General features: G+C 40.8%; 1 protein-coding gene across 3 annotated transcripts in view; it reads right to left on the reverse strand.

Moving 5' to 3' along the window:
- Positions 1-660: 660 nt before the first annotated feature.
- lgi1b (leucine-rich, glioma inactivated 1b) overlaps positions 661-22,906 on the reverse strand; it is a 45,653-nt gene continuing 23,407 nt past the window's right edge. For 2 of the 3 annotated variants that reach the window (XM_079493385.1, XM_079493386.1), the window contains exons 10-11: positions 21,919-22,161; positions 17,792-20,438 (exon numbers count right to left, since the gene is read on the reverse strand). In XM_079493385.1, coding sequence (XP_079349511.1) covers positions 20,089-20,438; positions 21,919-22,161 — 593 coding nt within the window. In that variant the 3' untranslated portion in view covers positions 17,792-20,088. Of the gene's footprint in view, positions 4,982-5,849; positions 6,047-12,175; positions 12,311-12,668; positions 12,850-16,773; positions 17,387-17,791; positions 20,439-21,918; positions 22,162-22,906 lie in introns of those variants that run through there. The other variant, XM_079493387.1, reaches the window with a different exon arrangement.

A 22,906-nucleotide genomic window follows, 5' to 3' on the forward strand; every position in this document is an offset into this window, starting at 1 on the left:
TGTGATATGAAATGTAAGCTTACCATAATCACATTAAACATCATGTCTTAAGTCATAATGAAGTAAGTCCAGTCACGATTAAAAATTGATTTTTAATTGAATCATGACCCCAAGAATTGGAATCAAATCGTGATAGCAGAAGATTCACAGCCCTACATTTCTGAAACAATGACAGCCCATAATGTGCACACATACATACATAAACTGTAACACGATCTGAGACAATAACAACCCACATGTGTGTACATGTACACGCATAAACACAATCATATACATTCTGAGACAATGACAACAATCCCCCTCGGCCAGGTACTATTCTAAGCAGTCCTGACTCAGTAGTTTGTGAAAGGATCCCAAACAAACTGGACCCTAGCTAGTTTCTACCATTGTCTCCCATAGAGTCATTAGCACAGGTTAGTACAATAGAAGCCAGTGGTACAATAGAGTAGATGCAACCAAAGCTTCCACACAGTTTGGGCTAGTTCCACAATTTTCCCTCATTTTCAGAAGATGGTGATGTACTTACAGTACACGTTGCATCATGGAATGCTTAGTGATGGAGAAACGTGTTTGGAAATGTGTTGAATCCATAGAGTACAAATTAATACACTACAAATTAAAACATATTTTTGTTGCTAGATAAAACCAGGAAGACACAAGAAAGGTACAAATGTATATTCACTTTATTCTAGAATCATACTCTTGTAACATTACACTTACATTTTAATGTAATGTTTGAATGTAATACGGCATAGAAATAGTAAAATAAATACTGTTAAAGCATAGTTGTTACAAAACTCCTAAAAAACAAAACAGTAGTAGTATAGTCTCGTAAGGCATGAAGGCTTGAAGTTACTTAAAAAAAAATATTGAACTAAGCATTTAGCACTATAAAAACGTTTATATAATACTTGCAATTTAGTTTCAACAAATATAGATATAAATCTATGTCAATCAAGCCAAAACAAACAACACAAATTACACCCCTATGGTGATCTCAACATTCTACCAAGAACAATGAATAAATATCACAGTATTGAACCACTTAGCCCTATATACTGTTGTCATAAAATTAATAGCAAAAATTGCCAATATACAAGCTCACAACGCATCAAATTGCAGCACTTTCTGGGCTTGTAGATCAACTATTATTGCTATTGTAGATTCTTTTTTAAATTATTTTGAATTATGTTTGAAAATCTTCCCCTATAGGCCTAATGACATGCCCAAAATAGGGACGCCAGGGGTTAATAGTTAACAAACAGTATACTGTGCACAAAAATAAAGAAAGAAAGGGGAAAAAATGATTGAATTGGGATGACATCTGGATGATATCAGGCTGGAATAATATAGCTTCAGGGAATGTCAAAAACGGATTATCATAGGTCAGTGTTTTCAACCTTGTCCGGATCAGGGCCCACTTGGAAATCTCAAAAGTGTTCGCGGCCCACCCATCTGACCACTTAACCAGATGCTGGGCCGCTGCATTTTCAGGGCATATTTATTTTAATGGTCAATCAATTGATTGTGTTCCAGCTTGGATCAATGGAACTAACATAGTATAGTATAGTATATTATTATTATTATTGTTTTTTAGTGTTTTGGCAACTATTTGGGGGCCTCGTGGCCCACCAGTGGTCCCTGGCCCTCAGGTTGAAAATCACTGAAATAGACTGACTATTGTTCAATAAAAGTATTAATGGATCGGATTGATACTAATCACTGAACTAATGCTCATGTGACCAGTGAAGTGTGGTTGAACAGCGACATCAGATCATCCCTAGTCACACCAACACAGTAAAGTTAGGATTAGCTAAAGTAATTGAAAAGAATTGCACTTGCATAATGATGATTGTGCAATGCTGACAGCTTAGTAATTCAAGCCATGGAAAATAATAACAATTAATAAAAGAGTAGAAAAGCTTCAAGTTATGAAGTCTGCGACATCAGCCTGAGTCTGAACTCTGAAAGTGCTTTTTATAAAGCATAAAGGAGAACACCACTGATATTCTTTGCATACACACACACTGCATATAGACCATTCTAAATGTTTCTATTCTTATTTGAATCAATGTCTGATTGTTTAAGGAAAATACAATCTTTTTCTAAATATATAATAGTCATTGAAAGTGTCAACACAAACACACAAGTAACATATTGTTTTTAGCAAGGAAATATCCCCATAGTGTTAAGTAGCTAACAATGGAAGTTATTACTTTGACTAGGCTAATGGCATTTTAAAACTAACTAACTAATTAGTCTTGTATGTTTTTGGAATTAAAGTGACAGTTTACTGACACTGACTTTACTGCTCTAGAAGAACATATTTCATATGTTCAACTGCTCTGCAGTGAGTTATGGATGTTCTCTATAATTGTTAGAAATGGCAGCATTGCTTACAAAATAGATAAGTAATGTATTGCTATCTTACGCGATATTCTGGCAATGACAAATTCCAAAATTGAATTCAAGTAAAACTAATAAAAATAAATCTTTCAACAAAAGAATCACACACCCTCTCGCACACAACTTTTACAATTTCAAGGAACTAATTCAAGCCAGCAGTGGATGATTGTCATTGTAAAGGATGCTAATTAGAGGCTTTTAAATGAAGACGTAATGAAGATTGTAATGTCTCAAAATTATAGGATTGTCTGATGAGTTTTTTCCATCTTGTGAACTGATTTATCTTGTTCCAAGACCTTTTCCTTTATTCCACTGTACCATTATAAAAAAGGAGAAAATAAATTAAAGGACATCATACGTACGTATGGCATTTACACATGACGTACTATGACAGAAAACATAGATGTATCCCAGTGTTCCCAACCTATTCTGGATCAGGGCAAACTTGAAAATCTTGAAAGTGTTCGCTGACCACCCATCTGACCTTTTAAATGGCTGCCGTGTTAAGTGGTCAGACAGATGGCCTTTTAAGAGCCTTTATTTTTGATAATCAATCGATCGTGTTCTGGCTTGGTTCAATGGAACCAAAGTTTATATACATATATATACTCATTAAAATCATAGTGTTTGCCAATTATTTGGGGGTTCATTTGCAATATCTCCGCAGCCCAGCAGTGGGCCCCAAGTTCCCAACCCAACTTCTGATCCCAATTTCTACATATGACCCTGTTATAAATAATAAACCAGATCCCTGAGAGTGCCTTACAGCATAACACTGTAATCCTTGCAGCTCTAACTCGGCAGCTTTTTAATAATTTCTGAAATGTTTATATGAGACAGTACCTCACACTTCACTGTCCCGTTTCATAAGGCCTCAAGGTGGAAGTTGTGTGGGTAAACCTCACAGTCAAAGATTAAAGTGATTATAATGCTTCTTTGGTTTGAATTGCACATTCACTGTCATTAGCACAATCTATTAGTATTATAGGTAGTCATCTATTTGCACTAGTATCTGCCAAGCTATCTAGCTAGTGTTATTTGTTTTATGTTTCTGAAATACCAGTGTGGTTTGCTACAAGAAAATACAATATATACCAATATATCTTTCTCTGACGGTTTACCTGCTAACACTATAGAAATGGTCCTAGTTTGTTTAACACCACGAATATGGTACTTGAGCTTGAAACAAACAAGGATAAATCATAATTATGCTAATACCTTTGGACCCAGGTCTTGGTATCACAAAGCGTGGCATTATGATAATGTGCACGTGAAAGCAGGAATGGGCATATTCAGCAGTTAGTATTACAGCAGGTAGTATTACACCCAGTGACATTTTCGAAAATAGTTTCACCCCATTCTAAAAAGGTATCCTATCAAAATATTTGCCTGTGTTCCTTAAAATATAATGAAAAATCTCTATACTGAGTTGCTGAACAGGCTACAGGAGGGCAGAGTTAGGTGCAGTTATGTTGACCTACACAAATGGAGAAATTGACCTTTACAGGTCCATTTATATCCATTTCTTTTACACTCAGAGTTTAATTAACACTGAGGACGTAATTTCAATAAATATGATAGATAATAGAATATATGATAGCTCTTACATTTTTGCCTCAAAAACAAATGCAAAAATGTGTGTACCAAATTTGGAAAAACTGTCAGGATAAATTACTCCTACTAGTTTATCGTCAGTGCATTTAAGCCCTTTTACAGTACGTCTTTAAACTCTTCAAAACAGCACTGGTTGCATAAAATAAAGGACAAGTAATCATCATCACAGCACCAAAATGTTTAATTCAACATGAGGAACAATAGAGACTTTTCAGCATCAAGCTTTCATCATTGATCAAATGGGTATTAACATTCCCCACTTGAACACTTTGAACACAGATGAAAGCTTAACGCTGAAACGTCTGCATTGTTCCTCATGCTGAATTAAACATTTTAGTACTGTGACAACAAGTACTCCTCTTTTATTGTGCACAGCCAGCGCTACGAATATTTTGTGATACATTTTTCGGTGGAACTCTCCTATCAGTCTCCATGTTGACACATTTAAACCCCTTCGCACAATCCCAGATAGAATAATAATAAAGAATAAGTAATAGAAAATAACAGTAACAATTTGAAATACTAGAAATCGTCTTCAGCGGTCGTCTTCAGCTCTTGTGCGTGCTGCTGTACCACCTCTGGAGTGCCACGCCGCTCGTACTCGCCACCACGCACAGAGCCCCGCCGAGGCTCCACCAGGTGGGCTTGCGGTTGAAGAAGAAGAACTGGAAGGTGAACGCCAGCACCACGTCCGCAGTCCTCATCAGAGACACCGGCCCAGCCTTCTCGATCTGCAGGGCCTTGGTGAGGAAGGTCTGGCCGGCGATTCCCAGGACGGCGATGAGCATCAGGACCCAGCGGTCACGGCCGCAGGACGGCATGGTCCACTCTCCGAGGACGGCGATCAAGATGAGGCACTCTATGAAGCCGATGACAGCGTAGTACCAGACAGAGAGGTAGTAGTGGACACTCTTGCCCATCTTGCGCAGGATGACGAAGGTGCATGCAGCCCCGATGGCTCCTGGGAATGGTTACATTGAACTGAGTTAATGTGACAAACAAACAACTCAACAGAACAACAGACAGACACTGGCAATTGCAATGGTGTAATGGTGTATGGTACGCTGGTGTCATTGCACATAGGTGAATGAATACATGAACATGTAAAAAACAGGCCTCTGTTAAGATCCTTCCTTTAAAGAACTGCAGGAATTACACACGGCACAAACAAGGGACTAAATTATTTTCGCTCCTATGCCACCAAAATGTGGAACGCCCTACCAACAGTCATTAAGACATGCAAATCCCTTGACTCCTTCAAAACCGCTCTCAAAGGGCACCTACGGATGGCTGCAATTCGAAACTGGCCCCCGTAAAATCTGAATCCCCCCCCTTTTCCCCTCACTGTATGTGTTTCTTTTCCCTTTTTACCTCCATTATGATGAATTCCTGTACTGTTCTTTGTCTATATAGAAGTGTCTATTTGTACGTCTCTTAATATTTTGATGAATTGAACATGGTGGACCCTGTTGTAAACAAGTGTAATGCTTAATTGGGTCGTCCACTCACAGTTAACAGCCTTTGTATTGAGTTTGTGCTTGAAATGTACTGTAATTCTGCAAACTGTTAATACAATTTTCAATCAATCAATCAAACACCATCATAGGATCTAGTAAATGACACATCTCTAGTCTATTAAGTATCACAATCTTGAAAGTGTGACTCTGCCCCTAAAGGTAGTGTTGCGTCTTTAGTAGTCACATTTAAAAATGTGTACTCTGTCCTCAAACTTTGTGCAGCTTCATTTGAAACAGTTACCAAGCCAGAACATGGAACATTTGATTCCATGAAGTGCTACAAAATAAGATGTACTGTACTAATCGTCTTACCAGCCAGGGCGGCGACAGACCCCTTGATGTGATTAGTGTAGTCACTCTCGATGCCATGGACGCGCTCGCCGAAGATGAAAGGAGGCCGGGCAATGAGGATAACTCCCGTGATGGTGAAGACGGTGAAGACACAGTCCCAGATGGTACACCTCTCCTTCAGGAAGATCCACGCCAGCAGAGAGGTGAACACCGGATTACTGAAGGAGGGAGTGGCATGAGCAGAGGTTCTCAAACATTTTCATGTCAAGGACCCCCAAATTGACACGTATTAGCCCGTGGACTCCCATTTGAAAACATATGCCAGGGACCCCCATAAGAGAAGATTTCTACGGCTCTAGCAGTGATTTTTAACCATTTTAATTTCAAGGACCCCCAGAATTACATGCATTAGGCTATGGACCCCCATTTAATGGAATTTTTATCTCTGGGTCCCCAAATTATATTGTAAAACCAATGTTAATTTAACTCTGAGAGTGTACAAAAGGAACCAAATGGACCTGTTAGAGTCCATTTGTCATAGAGAAATGTCAGAGGACAAAGACAGAAATAGAAACAGAGAGAAAGACAGACACACGTGCACGCATGCACGCAGGCACGCACACACACAAAGATAAAGACATAAAGATAGTAGAGAGAGGCAGACAGAGAGAGATTGTGGTGGAAAAAGACGGGTGTAAGTGAGAGTATGACATTTTAAAATATTGCTTGCTTGCAATATTGCTTGTGGTCGAAATACGTAACTGAAAGACTTTATGTGATGAATTGAATACATAGGACCACAGTGGAAACAAGCCCTCAGGGCTTTTTGTGTTATCATTTTGGCATTATTGTATAACTATACACCTGTACCTTTTGCAAACTGTTAATAAAGTATTCAAATCAATCAACAGTCTAAAGGCCGTTTCAGACAAGGAGCGAGTGACAATCGGTCTCATTTGCAGACGTGTAGCGTAAAAAAAAAGATACATTCCAGCTCTTGCCACCCGCAGGCGCGTGCAACAATATCACGGAACAGCGCCCGCTTGCGCCAATGCCCCTCAACTTCTCCATACGTCCAAAGTAATCACCTGCCTCTTATTGAAAATGAATAACCAAGGCGCGTCAGTCGCTTCCCGTCTGAAAAGGCTTTATTAAAATGAAGTTGGTCAGGTGAGGCAGCGTTTCGTTAGTACTGTATGCCACACATTGATGGAACAAACTTTTAGAGGAACTGAAATGTATCCCTTTTTATGCCTTGCTCACTGTACCGTATACACAGTAAAGCAGTTTGCATGGCCCTTGTGTATGAAATGTGGTATACAAAATAAACTTGCCTTGCCTAAAAAGTTCATGAGGTCAGAATGAAAAGAATAAGAAACCATGAAAGGACTGTCTTTCTTGTAACCTGAAAATATCAATAAACAGGTTTTTGGGGGGGAAAAGGAAAAGAAAGAAACAATGAAGGAGAGCAGTGATTGGAGGAGACAGAGAATGGAAGAGTGGAATACAGAGTTATGGTAGAAGATACTATAGATCAAAGAAGTTGAGGGTGAAAGTGTGCGGAGTGCATTAGACAGAGACACCAAAGACACTTTTGGAACACAAACACGAATGTAAGCATGTAAACACACTTACACACACATTTGATTGTGATAAACATATTGTTTTACTTTCTTTTATTTTCCTTACATATTATGGGTATTTTCCTCAATAAACAGTAATTACACAGATTACAGAGCTTCACTGCATCGTGGAGGGTCTGATTATACGTGTAGGAGCAACCCTGACCCTCCCCCGTCCAAGTCTTTGACTCACACACACACACACACACACACACACACACACACACACACACACACACACACACACACACACACACACACACACACACACACACACACACACACACACACACACACACACACACACACACGTGTTCGCCTATTATGACTTAAAAATAGAAATGCTAGGGTTCATGTGGGTACATTTTACTTAAGAGGGTTAAGAGGCTGAACACAAAAAAGGGGCCAAAAGAGACAGAGAGCAGTTTTTTTCTGAAACTACGGCGCTGTTCAGGTCTCATTTCTGATTTTACAGTGCATTGCAATTACAATATTACGTTTCAGGAGAAAGATAGCTCACGTGAGCTGATGTTTTCGTCTACTCGATTAAGTATTTAGATATTTGATTTTAATTTTAACTGCCACGCCCCGTTCCTATACAAACCCATTATAACTTCAAACTACATTTTAATCATCGAAAATGCTCGTCCTTGGTTCTTGGTCCTTGGAGTATGCATATCTGGGGCTCCATCTCGCGCCAGGAGCCCCATCTCCTTCATTTTGGGATTTAGTATTGTGTAAGAGGCGTTCCCACCACCTAAATCCTTAAAACACCTCCGCTACCCATTACATTATGCATAGGTATGGTTTGGGCGTTACGCAACTTAAACCAATCAGTGTGTGAGATCTATTATCCATAATCCATTATGCCCTGGATCTTGCCTTATTTAAGAGCAACGCGTGCTGCCTGGAATACATTTACTTTAGATACAGAGGGTTGTTTTGTGTCCAGTATCTGACTTTTTTTTTTTTTATGTTTTTTTGTGGCTTTCGCCTTTATTTTATATTTTTTATGGAGGGACAGACAGTAGGCTGACAGGAAATGGGGAGAGAGATGGGGGGAAGACATGCAGTAAAGGCCGTCGGGATCGGGAGTCGAACCCGCGGCACACTGCCAGACTGGATTACCAGCCACGGTGCCTGGACCACTGAGCCATGGCCCAGGCCGTATCTGACTATTCTGCCATCCACTCCACGACCAACACAGCTAAGTTGTGCTGCTCTCCACCGCACAGAAATGCACCAAAAACACGTCATTTCATTGACTCACAGCTCGCTCAAATCTGGACCATTTTTAAAAATTCAAAGTGCTGTGTAATCTGTAAATTTCGGTCTTTCATTTGGCAAGTGTACTGCCTCTCTGTGAAACGCTATCAAGCGAAAATGGAAGTTCGGGAACTCGGATTAATTAAATAGACTTGCACTGAACTATGGCGAAATCACATTGGAAATGACACCCAACTAGCATTTAATTGCCTTTCATTTGGTTGACACAAGTATCAGCAGATTCAGCACGTGTTACTGATTATGGGGAATTTTACATCCATTACATATTTGCTGTGGAACCTGTGTGCATAAGATAGCAATTATAGGGAACGCGCATCAACACGCCTACAGACACACCTCCACCTGCAAATATAGGTGTCGGCAAAATGAATATTGGGTTGTGTGGCCGCAAGATAATGTTTACGCACAGTGGAAGCTCCTAAATGCGGAAAATGTTTATTACTTGCGGATAAAGAATGGCGTGCGATCGAGCCCCTGGTCTACATGTGTTTTGTGGATTTGGAGAAGGCATGTGACCGGCTACCCCGGTTCTGTGGGAAGTGCAGCTGGAGTATGGGGTGGAGTATGGGGTGTTGCCTTGTTGAGAGATTGGCCCTCTGTACACCCAAAGCGAGAGCTGTGTCCGTGTGCTCGGGAGTAAGTCGGATTTGTTTCCGGTGGGGGTTGGCTCATTGTCACCTATCCTGTTTGTGGTTTTCATGGACAGGATCTCGAGGCAAAGTCGTGGCGGAGAGGGTATACGGCTTGGTGAGCTAAGGTTTGACCTTCCGCTCTTACTGGACCTGTTCGCAGTCGAGTGTATGGCGGCTGGGATGAGGATCAGCATCTCCAAATCTGAGGCTGGAGAGGGAAGTCTGGAGCTCTCTGGTGGAGCTGTTGCCCCCGCGACCCGACTACAGATAATCGGTTGAAGTTGGATGGATGGATGGATGGAATTTGTTTATCACATACCCATAGCAATATGTATTCACAAGGAAGAAATTGGACCTGGTCAACACTTTTACGAATTTCTGCCAGTGAGTTAATGGTATTGTTCATAGTGCCTCTGGGGTTTTCCCAAGTGTGTGTGTTGACTCAGGACACGTTGCTGCTGTCATTAGCACATGGCACAAAACCTGTCTGTGAACTTGATTGACATTTGTATTGCCAAAATATCTGTCCTCCTCCTTCTCACCTACAGTACAAATGTCTCAACGCCCTGGCTCCATAGTACCCATCAGGCCTCTTCTATGTTCTCTTTCACGTAGCTCTGGTCCATAGCCTTACTGCTCTTGCTGCCGTTGCATTAAGGCTATGGAACTGATTGGCTTCCTGCCTCGCATGAAATGCAGACCAGCCTCTCCTCTGTAGCGAAAATAAAAATAATGTTTTACCTACTCACCAGTACAAAGACGGGTTGTGTAATTAGAAAGCCTACTTTCCTTAGTGGATGCATTTTGAGCCCCCCACCACACAGATAAATGCACTTTTTGGCCAGAAAGGGATTTTGTTTTCACCTGAAAATTTTATAATTTTAGTTACTCCACTGCGATATTCGATATTGCCAAGAGAAAACCCTTATAGAGAAGATTTTTCCTATGGGGGAAAAACAATCCCTTTCTGGCCAAAAAGTGCCTTTATACGTGTGGTGGGGGGCACAAAGTGCCTCCACTAAGGAAAGTAGGCTTTCTAATTACACAACCGTCTTTGTATTGGTGAGTAGGTAAAACATTATTTTTATTTTCGCTACAGAGGAGAGGCTGGACTGCATTTATGCGAGCCCCGGAAGTCGACAGTAACATAGCTCTAAATGTGACGCCATTAGAGCTATGGACCAGAGCTATCTTTCACGGAACCTGCAGTCCTCAGATTTGGACCTACTCTCTATTCCCCAAACTTGTTTGTTTGTTGGATGTTCATTGTTTTTGATGTTCATGAAATTATTATTATTATTAAAAGGATAAAACAGAAAAAAGCTTGAGAGCTTATTTCCATAGTGGAAACTAGGGGCTGCAACTATCTATTACAGAGTAAAAAGCATATAACGTGAATAACGATGCCATGAAGTTACTTCTCCGTGTTCCTAGGTGGCACAGTGCCAGTCAGTTGGTGTGCCCACATGTGATGCTTTGTTAAGACAACTGCTGTATAACGTTATGCAACGTCTGGAGGTGTCTAGTAACAGCATCATAGTGGCACTAACGAACCCTATGAAGAGCTGTTACCTGGAGGTGTCTAGTAACAGCATCATAGTGGCACTAACGAACCCTATGAAGAGCTGTTACCTGGAGGTGTCTAGTAACAGCATCATAGTGGCACTAACGAACCCTATGAAGAGCTGTTACCTGGAGGTGTCTAGTAACAGCATCATAGTGGCACTAACGAACCCTATGAAGAGCTGTTACCTGGAGGTGTCTAGTAACAGTATCATAGTGGCACTAACGAACCCTATGAAGAGCTGTTACCTGGAGGTGTCTAGTAACAGTATCATAGTGGCACTAACGAACCCTATGAAGAGCTGTTACCTGGAGGTGTCTAGTAACAGCATCATAGTGGCACTAACGAACCCTATGAAGAGCTGTTACCTGGAGGTGTCTAGTAACAGCATCATAGTGGCACTAACCAACCCTATGAAGAGCTGTTACCGGGTCACGTCCAGGCTGCGCAAGCACTGGCTCAGCAGCCTGCTGCTGATTAGGTAGGTCAGTACTTTTATATGCACTACTGTACTTTGTTTTGTATTAATGGCTCGCTTTTATCCTTTTCCCATGTTTTGTCTTTTTGTTTTCTGTACGTTGATCTTATGTGATATGGACTATAAAGATTATATATATATATTCTTAGCGAATATTCTATCGACTACGTTTTCAATTAATAAAATAATCCAATAGATTATTCAAATCAACAAAATAAATGTATCTGAGTAAAACACTGCTTTGCTGTACAAGAAATTTCAAATAATGAATAGCTCACAATACCTGTTGTGAGCCTGTACATATTATTTACTGTATTTTCTTTTTAACATTTCCGCCTGTAATGTCCTTTTATCACTCCCCTCGCCCAAGCCTGGCCATGTGATAAATAAATATTATTATACCAGTATACTATGTAATGGTAGCTATAATGTGCTGTTCTGCTAAGCTTATAATGCATTATGAACAGCACTTATATACTTCATAAACCTTGTTATAAGTTAATTGATAAAAAAAATAAACTTGTTATAAGTTCTTATGCATAATTATAAACATTTATAAGAAGTGTTATGAAGCCTTATAAGTACTTAATAATTTGGTAAATATACATTTTTTAACCCAAGAAAGTAACCCAAGAAATTGTCTAGTTTTCAGGAATGTTGTGGCACCTGAGAACATGATTTTGCAGTGGTGTAAAAAAGTTATTTTTTTGTTGTCATGTTGTATGTAAGAAATACAAATATAAATAATGAGCTGATGATCTCACCTGAACATGATGACAGTGGCATCAGCTAGAGGCATCTGTTGCACAGCATAGAAGAGGAGGATCATGGCATTGGAGCCCAGGAACCCTCGAAGAACCAGATACACACGCTTATCCCTGGGGCCCAGAAAACCTGTTCTAGAGGAGACGAGATAGGAGGAGGGTGGATGAATGGATAAATGGATGGATGGGTGGATGGATAGATAGATGAATGGATGGATGTATTGATGGTATGGAAGCTTTATCCTTTAAGAAAATGTATGTTACCCGCCCATTATAAACATACAAACAGTCAATACCGTTAAAAAAAAACAGATTCCCATCCATCATTTCTGAATTCAACCGTCATGTATTGAGAGTCCAAATCAAAATTTATATTTTCTGTACTTTTTTTAACCACACCAGATTCCCATCCACAATTTCTGAATTCAACCGTCATGTATTGAGAGTCCAAATCAAAATGTATATTTTCTGTACTTTTTGTAACCACACTTACTGGTGATATATTAGCAAGGGTGTGACAAACAGCATCTGGAAGAAGCAGCGTATAGCACTGATCTGGATGGCGTGGATCCCCTCGATGGTCTTTACCAGGAAGGCAATGACCGAGAAGAACACTGTAGCCAGAAGACCATAGAACAATCCCAGACCGGGACATCTTTTTTTCTTCCCCGGTGCTAGAGGAGGGGGAGGCGTGAGGGTTGATGGAGTGGAAGGGAGTGAGGGATAGGGTGAGACAATATGAGGTCAAGGAGCGCAGGGATGGAGAGAGGAGGGAAGATTACACAGATAGAGTAGGTGGGGGGGAAGAGGAGAGAAAGAGGGATGGGTGGGGGGGGGAGAGGAGAGAAAGAGGGATGGGTGGGTGGGTGGGGTGAGAGATGAGGCAGACAGCGGGATAGGAAACCCGGGTGGAGAGGTGGAGGGTAGAACGACAGCGAGATAGAATGAGGGGTGGGAGGGAGAGAAAGAGAGATGGAGTACAGTAAATCTTTTATATCCCCAGCAATGTGGGAACCCATTGGCAAAAAATGCCTAAATCCTGACTCTTAAAATGATGTTGCTATATCTAGTATTACATTTCGGAGAATTCCACGCCCACAATTTTGTGCCCATGGAGCACAAAAGTCATAGACCAAGTCATAGACCGTGACATATGCAGAGTATGCGGAACTGCTGTTCATGCCTGTGCTTTTTGGCCGTCGTACGTCACTCGTGTTACCTCTGCGTCTTCTCAGCCCAGTGGGGTGGGGGTTGTGCGACTACTGGCCAATCACAGCGGGCCTTTCCTACAAGTACTGTAGCAGTCAGTCTGTCTACTCTGTCTACATTTGTTTAGAAGTACTGTTAAAAGCTAACATAACCAACCGTACCTCATTAAATGAGTGAATGTTTGCTAAACATCATCGCTCGGTTGATAAATGTTTGCATCCTTGGACTAGACCTTTCATCTTAAAAATGGCTTAAAACGCAACAATAACATAACTTTGACAAAGATGTTGGATTACCTAGCTCAAGCTCATTACAAATATCTGATTTCATACGAAGCGATTAGTTCATGTTTTCATTCTGGTTTTAGGAAAAGAGAAGGGAACCCGCACACTCATATGCTCCAAAAGGTTTATTTATTGACGAAGTTTCAAGCCAAGGCTCATCTGGTAAAAAAAAAACAGTTTTGGTTTTTTTGACCAGATGAAGAGCCTTGGCTCGAAATGTCGTCAATAAATAAACCTTTTGGAGCATATGAGTGTGCGGGTTCCCTTCTCTTTTCCTATGTCACTTTTTGAACCCAGCACCTCCACGAAGTGATGTGCGTATTTTACTATAGTTAATTTGGGTTTTACAATCGTGCTTTCGAAAATAGTCAGCAATGTCAAGTCATGGTGAGGCGTAGTCAAAGCTCACAGGCTTCCTCAAATCAATCAAACCACAGTATGCTTTGAAAAATAGTCATCAGCAAGGTCAAATAGGATACCTGTATATGGTGAGTCATAGTCAATGGGCTAAACATGCCAGACAATGGTCTTTTAAAGACCATACCCAGACAAAAATACAACAGAATGGACATAATGCACCACCACAGGTTCAAATGCAGAGGGGTTCTGTTCCCGGCAGCGGTGGCTCCGGCTTGGCCAGAGAGGGATCACTTCTGGGATCACTTCTCTGTCGCTGTAGTGACATGCAGATGTGACTTATAGCCACAGTTCCCAAAGTGGGGTCCGCGATGCATAGCCAGGGGGTCCGCAAAATAATTCAGATTATTTTTTTCTATTGAAATCTGGTGTGTGTGGGGCGCCCGCTGGCCAAGTGGTGAGGCGCATGCCACATATAGGCTTTGGCCTGACAGCGCGTCAAGTGTTCGAGTCCCATTCATGACGACCTTTGCTGCCTGTCTCTCCCCTTCTCTCTCTCCCTCTTCCCTGTCAATCTTCACTTGATACTATCAATAAAGGCAGAAAAGCCAAAAAACAATCAAACAAAGTGATTTCACTGATTTGTGAAATCACCCCCCCCCCCTCTCAGAGGTACCGAGATGACTAGAGCCGGGGAGATGATGATTCTGTCCCTATTGGGAAAACAATAATTGAATATTTAATTATATCATACATTTAATAAATACCCTTTGTTTAGCATTTTTCATTTCTTCACAGAATCACAGGTTGTATGGTCATGATTCATATGGGCATGCTCACTTTTGTGCCCACATAATGGAGCTGACTGATTTGTTTGTGCCTGAGACCAAGGCGACACATTGAGGTTAGACAACACACTCCATATTTGGGCATATGTTTTTACAAACACACACACACACACACACACACACACACACACACACACACACACACACACACACACACACACACACACACACACACACACACACACACACACACACACACACACACACACACACACACACACACACACACACACACACCTCCTTAACGAGATTCTGCTGCTGGCATGGTGGAGGGATTGTTTGTGAGAAACTTGAGAAAAATATACTGAAGCCAAGGACACTCATGGGTAAGATTTCAGGCAAAACAAAGGAACACACACAAGAGCTCCACAAAGCATGGAAAACTGTGCCTGCTGGTTAAATAGCCATGCCCATTTGGTAAAAGGTTTGGCTAAGCGGCAGCCTACATTCAAACGAGGTCACCCGGCTGTACATTTCCTTTATCCTTGTTACTTAATTCCTATCAGTCATCCTATTATATGTTCATTCAATTTGACTATTTTGTTGCTGTCGGGCAGAAACCTTTTATCTTGGGTGTGGTTTTTTTCTTCTGTAAATAAATGTGCTGTGGCCTACTTGATCTGACTACAGCATCTGTGTGATGCTGTAGTAGTAAATCATCAACAGTAGAAGATCTATGTACAAGCTCGAAGCGTGTTTTGAGCTTGTTTGAGTTTTTAATCTGAATCTTTAATGAAAAGTATCCGTTTTTTACATATGAGGTTTCCACCACAGAGACAATTTGTCAGATGTGTTTCATATTTTTCATTGCACCAAGCTGAAGCGTATAAGTTCAAACGTTATAGTCCTTATTCTATTTCCCCTTTCTCCGTCATCTCTTTATTTGTCCATACAAATAAAAATGTTTTCTCAATTAATTGTTCAACAATGTTTATTTAAGGCATTCATTCTCAGTGAGGAGTGAGGAGCATGATAATTAATTACACCTTTGAGCAAGGTGTAGAAAGCCTGACTGTCAGTGCCACAATGCAAACTGATCACGCCATCGCTTGCCACTTGCACTGACATTTCTTTAGATTATGAAGTTAGAAACAGACGGTTTAACCATCTGTTGATAATATCATATCAAACCCATAGTGTGTGGGGGGTCAGGGTGCATGGTGTGCTGCACAGTTTGTCCCTGAGTTGATTATTATTATATTACTAGTACACTATAATCAACAGCACACACTCCATTTAGAATAGATCTTGAAAACAATAAATGGAATCCACTTTTACAGTTGCAATAACGTTATTATAACTGGGTCAAATATCCTAATAAGCAACAGGTTGTTTCTATGCTGGGGTACCACGCTGTAAAATTGCACAGTCATCCATCCTCTTTAAACCATGATGCAAACGGTAAGCCGGATTACACAGCCTATCCTCAAGAACTAACTACAACCACTGTACCACAGCTCGAACTGGTACGATGAGCCTGGATTCCCGGGAACATAATAACCGTTTTAGTAGACGTTATTGTTACCAAACCAACGGCTACGTCAGTTTTATAACGTGCGGATGCGTGGGAGGGCATTGGCTCTCTCTCCGGCTGGCTTATCAGCCTTTTACTCCCCTCTCTTTCCCTTCTCAAAGTTCACCAGCAGTACTACACACGATCTGTGTGTGTGTGTGTGTGTGTGTGTGTGTGTGTGTGTGTGTGTGTGTGTGTGTGTGTGTGTGTGTGTGTGTGTGTGTGTGTGTGTGTGTGGGGTTGTGGTGGACACACACTGATCATTTTAGATGAGGACACAGTCATTGATCATATAGAGGGAGATCAGAGAGACTCATTATAAAACGATAGTACAAATAGTCTTTTCAGACAGTACAGTGTATACGTGCGTTCTGGGGCTGCTTCTACCTTGCTGGAGTGCGTTTCCTCCTGCTTCAGGTGATGTGGGCTCCTCGGAGCGCCTGTTTGTGACACACAGCGCCTGCTGCTCGCTGCCCCCATCCAGTGACTTATTACTGCTCCCCTTCGCCTCCTCTTCACCGCCACCATCACCGTTATCACACACAGCAACGCGACTGTTACTTCGCAAGTGAATCATCTCGGCCATACGCTCATCATCATCATCCTCCTCCTCACTCTCGTCCTCGCCGCCGTCGTCATCATTGTCAACTTTGTGAAACACGACAGTAATGTCCTCCGCTCTGCGGGCAACTATGGACACAACTCGTGGGTCGTCTGTTGAATGGTTGCAGCAGTCAGTGACAGTGTAGTCGCCCATGGTATTGATGGTAAGGTGTGACGGCTAAGCGGCAGCATGCCTCGGACAGAAAGCAGAACACAGTGCCCGTCTTTTCGTTGCCCTGAGTGAGAGAGTGTGTTCACCGGTTAATATGTAACCTTGGCTTGGTGGCTGCTGCTGCTTTACACACACAGCAGGCAGGAACAGGCAGGCAACGTGCGTTGGATACTTTCTCCACAGGGGGGCAGGACAGAGCCCCTCGCGCTCTCGCTCTCTCTCTCTCTGTTGGACAAACATAACATTACCCAACGTTTATCTACCACGCTCAGGTTCCCACAGAATCAAGTTCACTGGCAGTACATCACATTACATTCTAGCCTTGGGGGTCAGTTCACTTCCATTTGTGAAAATCAATGGTTAACAAATACAATGTAGTCGAAAATGCCTGTTTCGATTTACAAAATATTAAATTAATGTATTCCAGCTCCCTCCCTCCCTGTATACTAGCCTACCTATAATCTGTGCCAGTATTAGAATGCAATCATAATAATCCCCATATATATCTCTATGTAATAATCATAGTGAAAATGAAATAATAATAATAATAATAATACATGTCTGATTATGTTGTGTGTTATAAGCATTTTATTACTATTAGGATACATAGGAGGATACATAGCCTAACACAATGAGCAAAGAGAAAAACAAATAATTCTAAATTAGACTGATAGGCCTACAAGTATAGGCCTACTGTATACCCTATGTTGAACACAACTAACATGTTACACAGCAGTTTAGGTGATAATAAAAAAGCATTTTTTAATTTCTAACCAATAGGCCTAATTAAACACAATACTATAACGATGAAAGATACATCTACAATGTACAAAAGCAGTATATCATATAAATTACTTTACACAACATCATAAAAAAGTAAACATTTTATTTGGCAAATCTTTGTCAGTGAGAATTATTAACAGGCTGTTACTGTGTGTTTACTTCCTCTATCTATGTCATAATATAGTAGGAGCATGTCAAAGCACAGGTAGGCTACTAGGTGCTACACAGTGACCAGCTTTTAGTTGCAGAGTAAAGATAACAATGGCTTTGTCTATGTAGGAGAAAAGGGGCAAGAGTGCAGTGAAAGAGAGATAGAGCTGGACACACACACACACACACACACACACACACACACACACACACACACACACACACACACACACACACACACACACACACACACACACACACACACACACACACACACACACACACACACACACAGTGGGATGCTTCTAGCAAGGCTTTCATCAGGAACCAACAGTATTATTACGAGTGTGTCTGTATCATGTTGTATACAGTCTTGTCAAACGGATCAGGTCATATAATCGACTGCCATCATCAGTCATAATAATCTGTGGACTGGCCATTGCGGAGGAGACTGGACAGTCTCAGCTAGCTGCATTTCGTTACAACGTTCGACTTCTTGGCGTCCCTATTTTCAATTCATTTTTACAAGAATTGCAAAACAAAATAGCAGTTATACAAGCTCACAGTCACAATGCATCACTACATGATACATGTTGTGAGCTTGTAGATCCGCTATTTAGGGGTATTTCACTTAAAAACTGTTTTGGTTCATCTACTCTGACTTTTGGGAGTACCCCAGACAGTTTTTAAATTGCTTGATTCATTTGATATTGATTTAAGTTATTAACACATAAAGTATAGCCTTTTGGAAAGACTGACTGAGTTCTGGTTGGCTATAGCTGCCATATTGGTCGGTAGAACTAACAACCGCAGCCAAAGTGTGCCAGCATTTGGTTGTCGCTTGTCGGATACTCTGAGAGTGTACAAATGGAACCAAACGGTTTGGTTCCACTTGTACACTCTCAGATGCTCCTGTCATTGTTACCCCACCCTCCCTTGGTGCCTTGCTAGACAGTGGTCAACAACAGTGTTCACTTTACTGATTGCTGCTGTTTTGTTATTAGCTCCAAACCTTGATCTGATCTTGACTGCCACGCATCTTGTTCTGAGCCTCCATCAGCTTTAAAACTAATCTCCTTCACAGTGCTTTGGGCATTATGTGTTCCATGTTGATCACAAGCTCTAGCAAGTCATTACCGTTATCTAAAAGACAATTAAAACAACATTTGCTTGTATTATTCCGACTATTAAACCACAATAATACGTTTTAGGATGAATATCTAATCTAATCTAAATAAACCTACCTTCTAAGAAAGAAGTTATTATATCAGGTAAAGAAAAAAGCTAAACTGCTTCTTCACCTGACAGATAGTCCGCTCGCAATAATAATGGAAGATATGGTTTTCAAATGGAAAATAAGGCATCATCAGAAAGAACAGAGCCAGGATGAAAATATGCTCATTTCTTCAAGGCCTGTGTAAAAATGAAACAGCTGTGGTAAGTCTGAAGATAGGCACCAGCGGCAGTGTAGAATCTCTTTCAAACCCCTGGTACCTTTGTGGTGTTTTAAACCAGGCTTTCCCAAACTGTGGTGCGCGAACGAACTCCAGGGGGTGCGCGACATGAAAATGGTAATGCAATGGATTTGTATGGTTTGCTACAGTTTAAATTTAAATTTTAAACTGTAGCAAACAATACAAATCCATTGCTGGTTAACAATGTCTCATTAATTCACATCAAACTAATTAAAAATAATAATAATAATTTGAGCATTGACCGAAATGGGTTGTAACTGATTTTTCTTTTTTAAATAACTTAAGTAGATTTATGTCTCTGCCCTTTAGTGAACAAGAACTCATACAGGATGAAGGATAAACAATTAAAAACACGTAACAAACTAATTTCACTTACAGCACCTTTAAACCTGGGTTTCATTAGTCTATACTTTTGCAGAAACTTCTACTGATTCTATTCGGCCTGACAAATTCAGTCACTCACAAAGGGTTTGAAAGGTATTCACAAACATGAATTGACTGATATCGTTTTAATCTGTTTTAATGACTCAGATCAATCATTAAATGCTCGTATATCTGTGTTTTCCCCTTGAAGCTGGATGCCAGCAGGAAATCCCGGTCGTCAATAGATACCGTAGAGAATGCTCGGGGAGCCTGGATGTTCAGCTCCTGTGACTGGACAAAATGGCCCTGCTTGGGGTCCCATTGGTAGACCTGTGTCAGTGAATAATCGCTGCCTAAGATGGCGTACTGCCAGTTGCCGATGGATACTGGTTGGAATACCATAGAGCCACGGGACGGAACTGTCTGGGCCTCTTTGAACATGGCTCCATCCCAGCGCATCACCTTGGAGTCACCGATGAACCTTGTCAAACAAATGAACACCTCACCTAGGAAACAAACAAAAACATACAGAAATCGGGTTGCTACAAAATGCTGTGCATGTATCATGGCCTTACTCAGGGTATTGTCGTTACAGTTGGAGGCCATCGATATTGTCCTTTTCTTTTTGCTGAGGTTTGCGTGATCTGCGCAAAAGGACAGTTAACCCATTTTGGGCGGGAACCCCTTTTGGTGTTTTAAACATTATGTTATAATTTAGCTATTGAAAAATAGCAGATCTACAAGCTAATAGCGCGCCACCGAGTGGCGCGCTATGAACTTGTAGATCTGCTATTTTTGAAAAATCGTGAAAATATTTATTTCAGAAAACTGGAGGATTTAGAAGGATTTTTTTAAAATTTTGAGGTCAGGCCTAAATGGGTCAAATAATAAGGGACAATATCGGTGGCACCCAACTGTAACTAATCTAAGACTAAAATGAAAAGGGACTTTTTGTGGTTGTATTTAGTCTCCCTGCTCTTCTATTGATACATTTAGGTCGTGTCAAAGGTCATGTCTCAGAGCTAGACACAGGATCTGACACAAATTATGACCCGATGGTCAAGATTCCATTTATCCCCTGTGCAAGCAGGCAGGATCCATTAGCTCAATGATAAATAAATTCAGCACTTGTGCAGGAAACCGGGTTCAAATCCGGGGTAGAAGATTAAAGTTACATAGTGCAGCTGTAACTGAAACTAAAATGAAAATAAAGTTAAATAAAGTTAAAAGAAATAGCCATATACTGTAAAAACTAAAATGACTCATGAACAATGCAAAACTAGCTCAAATTAAATGAACTAAAACAAAATAGAATTACATTTACTTGTGTTTTATGTGTTGTACTGTTTTTGTTTTGTTATTAACTAATTAACTAATTTTGCCTAATTTGCTCTATTGCAAAAGCATGCAGCTTTTGAATGCTGCTCATTTGCTGCTCTGAGGGCAGCTTTTGAATGCTGCTCTCAGGGCAGTGTAAATGCTATACATATACCAATGTTAATTTGCGTATATCTAATGTGCGGTCTTAACTGTCCACTGAGGTGGATATAGCTATGCTGGATAGTCTGATCTCTGCTTTATTTAGAAGTACACACCCAAATCAAATCATAGTACATCGTGTTCAATCAATTATTCAAAGTTAGTTACAAGGCTGCATTCTGTCGCGCTTGCCAAGCTGTCATTCTCTTGTATTATTTTCCTACCACGGAGTAACCTCGCATCTCGGAGGACAGTCGAGACGGGCAGTGTCGGTAGGCCAATCAGGCAGGCTGGGCGTTACCATGTCTATGCTCAGCCGCACATTAGATACAGTATGTACGCCATTCCAAGGCATATAAGTAACATCTGCTGCTAAATGCAATGATACAGCACCTGCACAGTTTCTTGTCATTTGAAGTGATAGTATCTATAAATATCTATATACAGAACTATCTATCTAATACTGTATATCACTACTCAGTAGTGATATACAGGTAATGCTCTCACCTTTGACCTGGAAGTGCTTGACAGAGAAGACATCCTCCATCTCTGGTATGTCAGTTCTGCGGTCAAACCGCTTGTGGCTCTTGTTCCAGTGGTAGACCACAGGCCTCTGGGAGCTGCTGGACAGGATGAGGTGCGGCTTGTTGGCAATCTCCAGATATTCTACATCTGTGTCCCGGTGCCATGGATGGAGAGACTGGTGAGAGTAGAAGCCATTGCCGTTCCACTTGTACACTGTTGTGGAGCCTGCCTGTAAGAACATCATTATAACACATTATAATATTTAGGATATTTGGACATAAATGTCTAGCCACTGTATATATTATTTATAAGGAATCTCACTTGGTGTTTAGTGTAATCATGTTAATATTATAAACACATTTGATGTGCGATTTCTGTGCTAAACAACATGACACTGTAATGTGATTAATAGAGCCCATTGATGTAAACAACCTCTTAAATAGACCCCCACACCCCCTCCTCAAGTGGCAATTCAGAAAATGAAAAGTCTACCATTTGGATGATATACGTAGTATATTTTTCAAATGTGGTCATGTGGTACATTACTGTATTTAGTACAGTGATGGTATGAGTCAGACTTTGACCATTACTTACACAGCTTTTTTTTTAAACTACTGCATGTACTCTCCATTCAAGATAAAGTAGCATGACATCCACAAAATTTGATCAGATACATTTGGTAAATCTATCTCAATTGTCTGCTTGACATTTTTGTCACAGACCTTCCTCAGTAGCAAGTCATGCTTTGATGAAATTCTGGTGACCAAATCGTTAGCAATAAATTGAGTTTTTGCAGGGAGGTAGTCAGTGTGGGAGTCTCACCCTGAACAATACAGGATATTGTCTTTATTTCTCCCACAACCCTTGTGACCTCTCACTTCGCTGTAACTCCAGTACTTGGTCACAGTGTTGCAATGCAGGATAGCAGGATCTATTTTACAGCCTGTGCACAATGTCATACAGAAAAGTG

The sequence above is a fragment of the Electrona antarctica genome (assembly GCF_951216825.1).
Source record: "Electrona antarctica genome assembly, chromosome: 22".
Taxonomy (NCBI): Eukaryota; Metazoa; Chordata; class Actinopteri; order Myctophiformes; family Myctophidae; genus Electrona; species Electrona antarctica.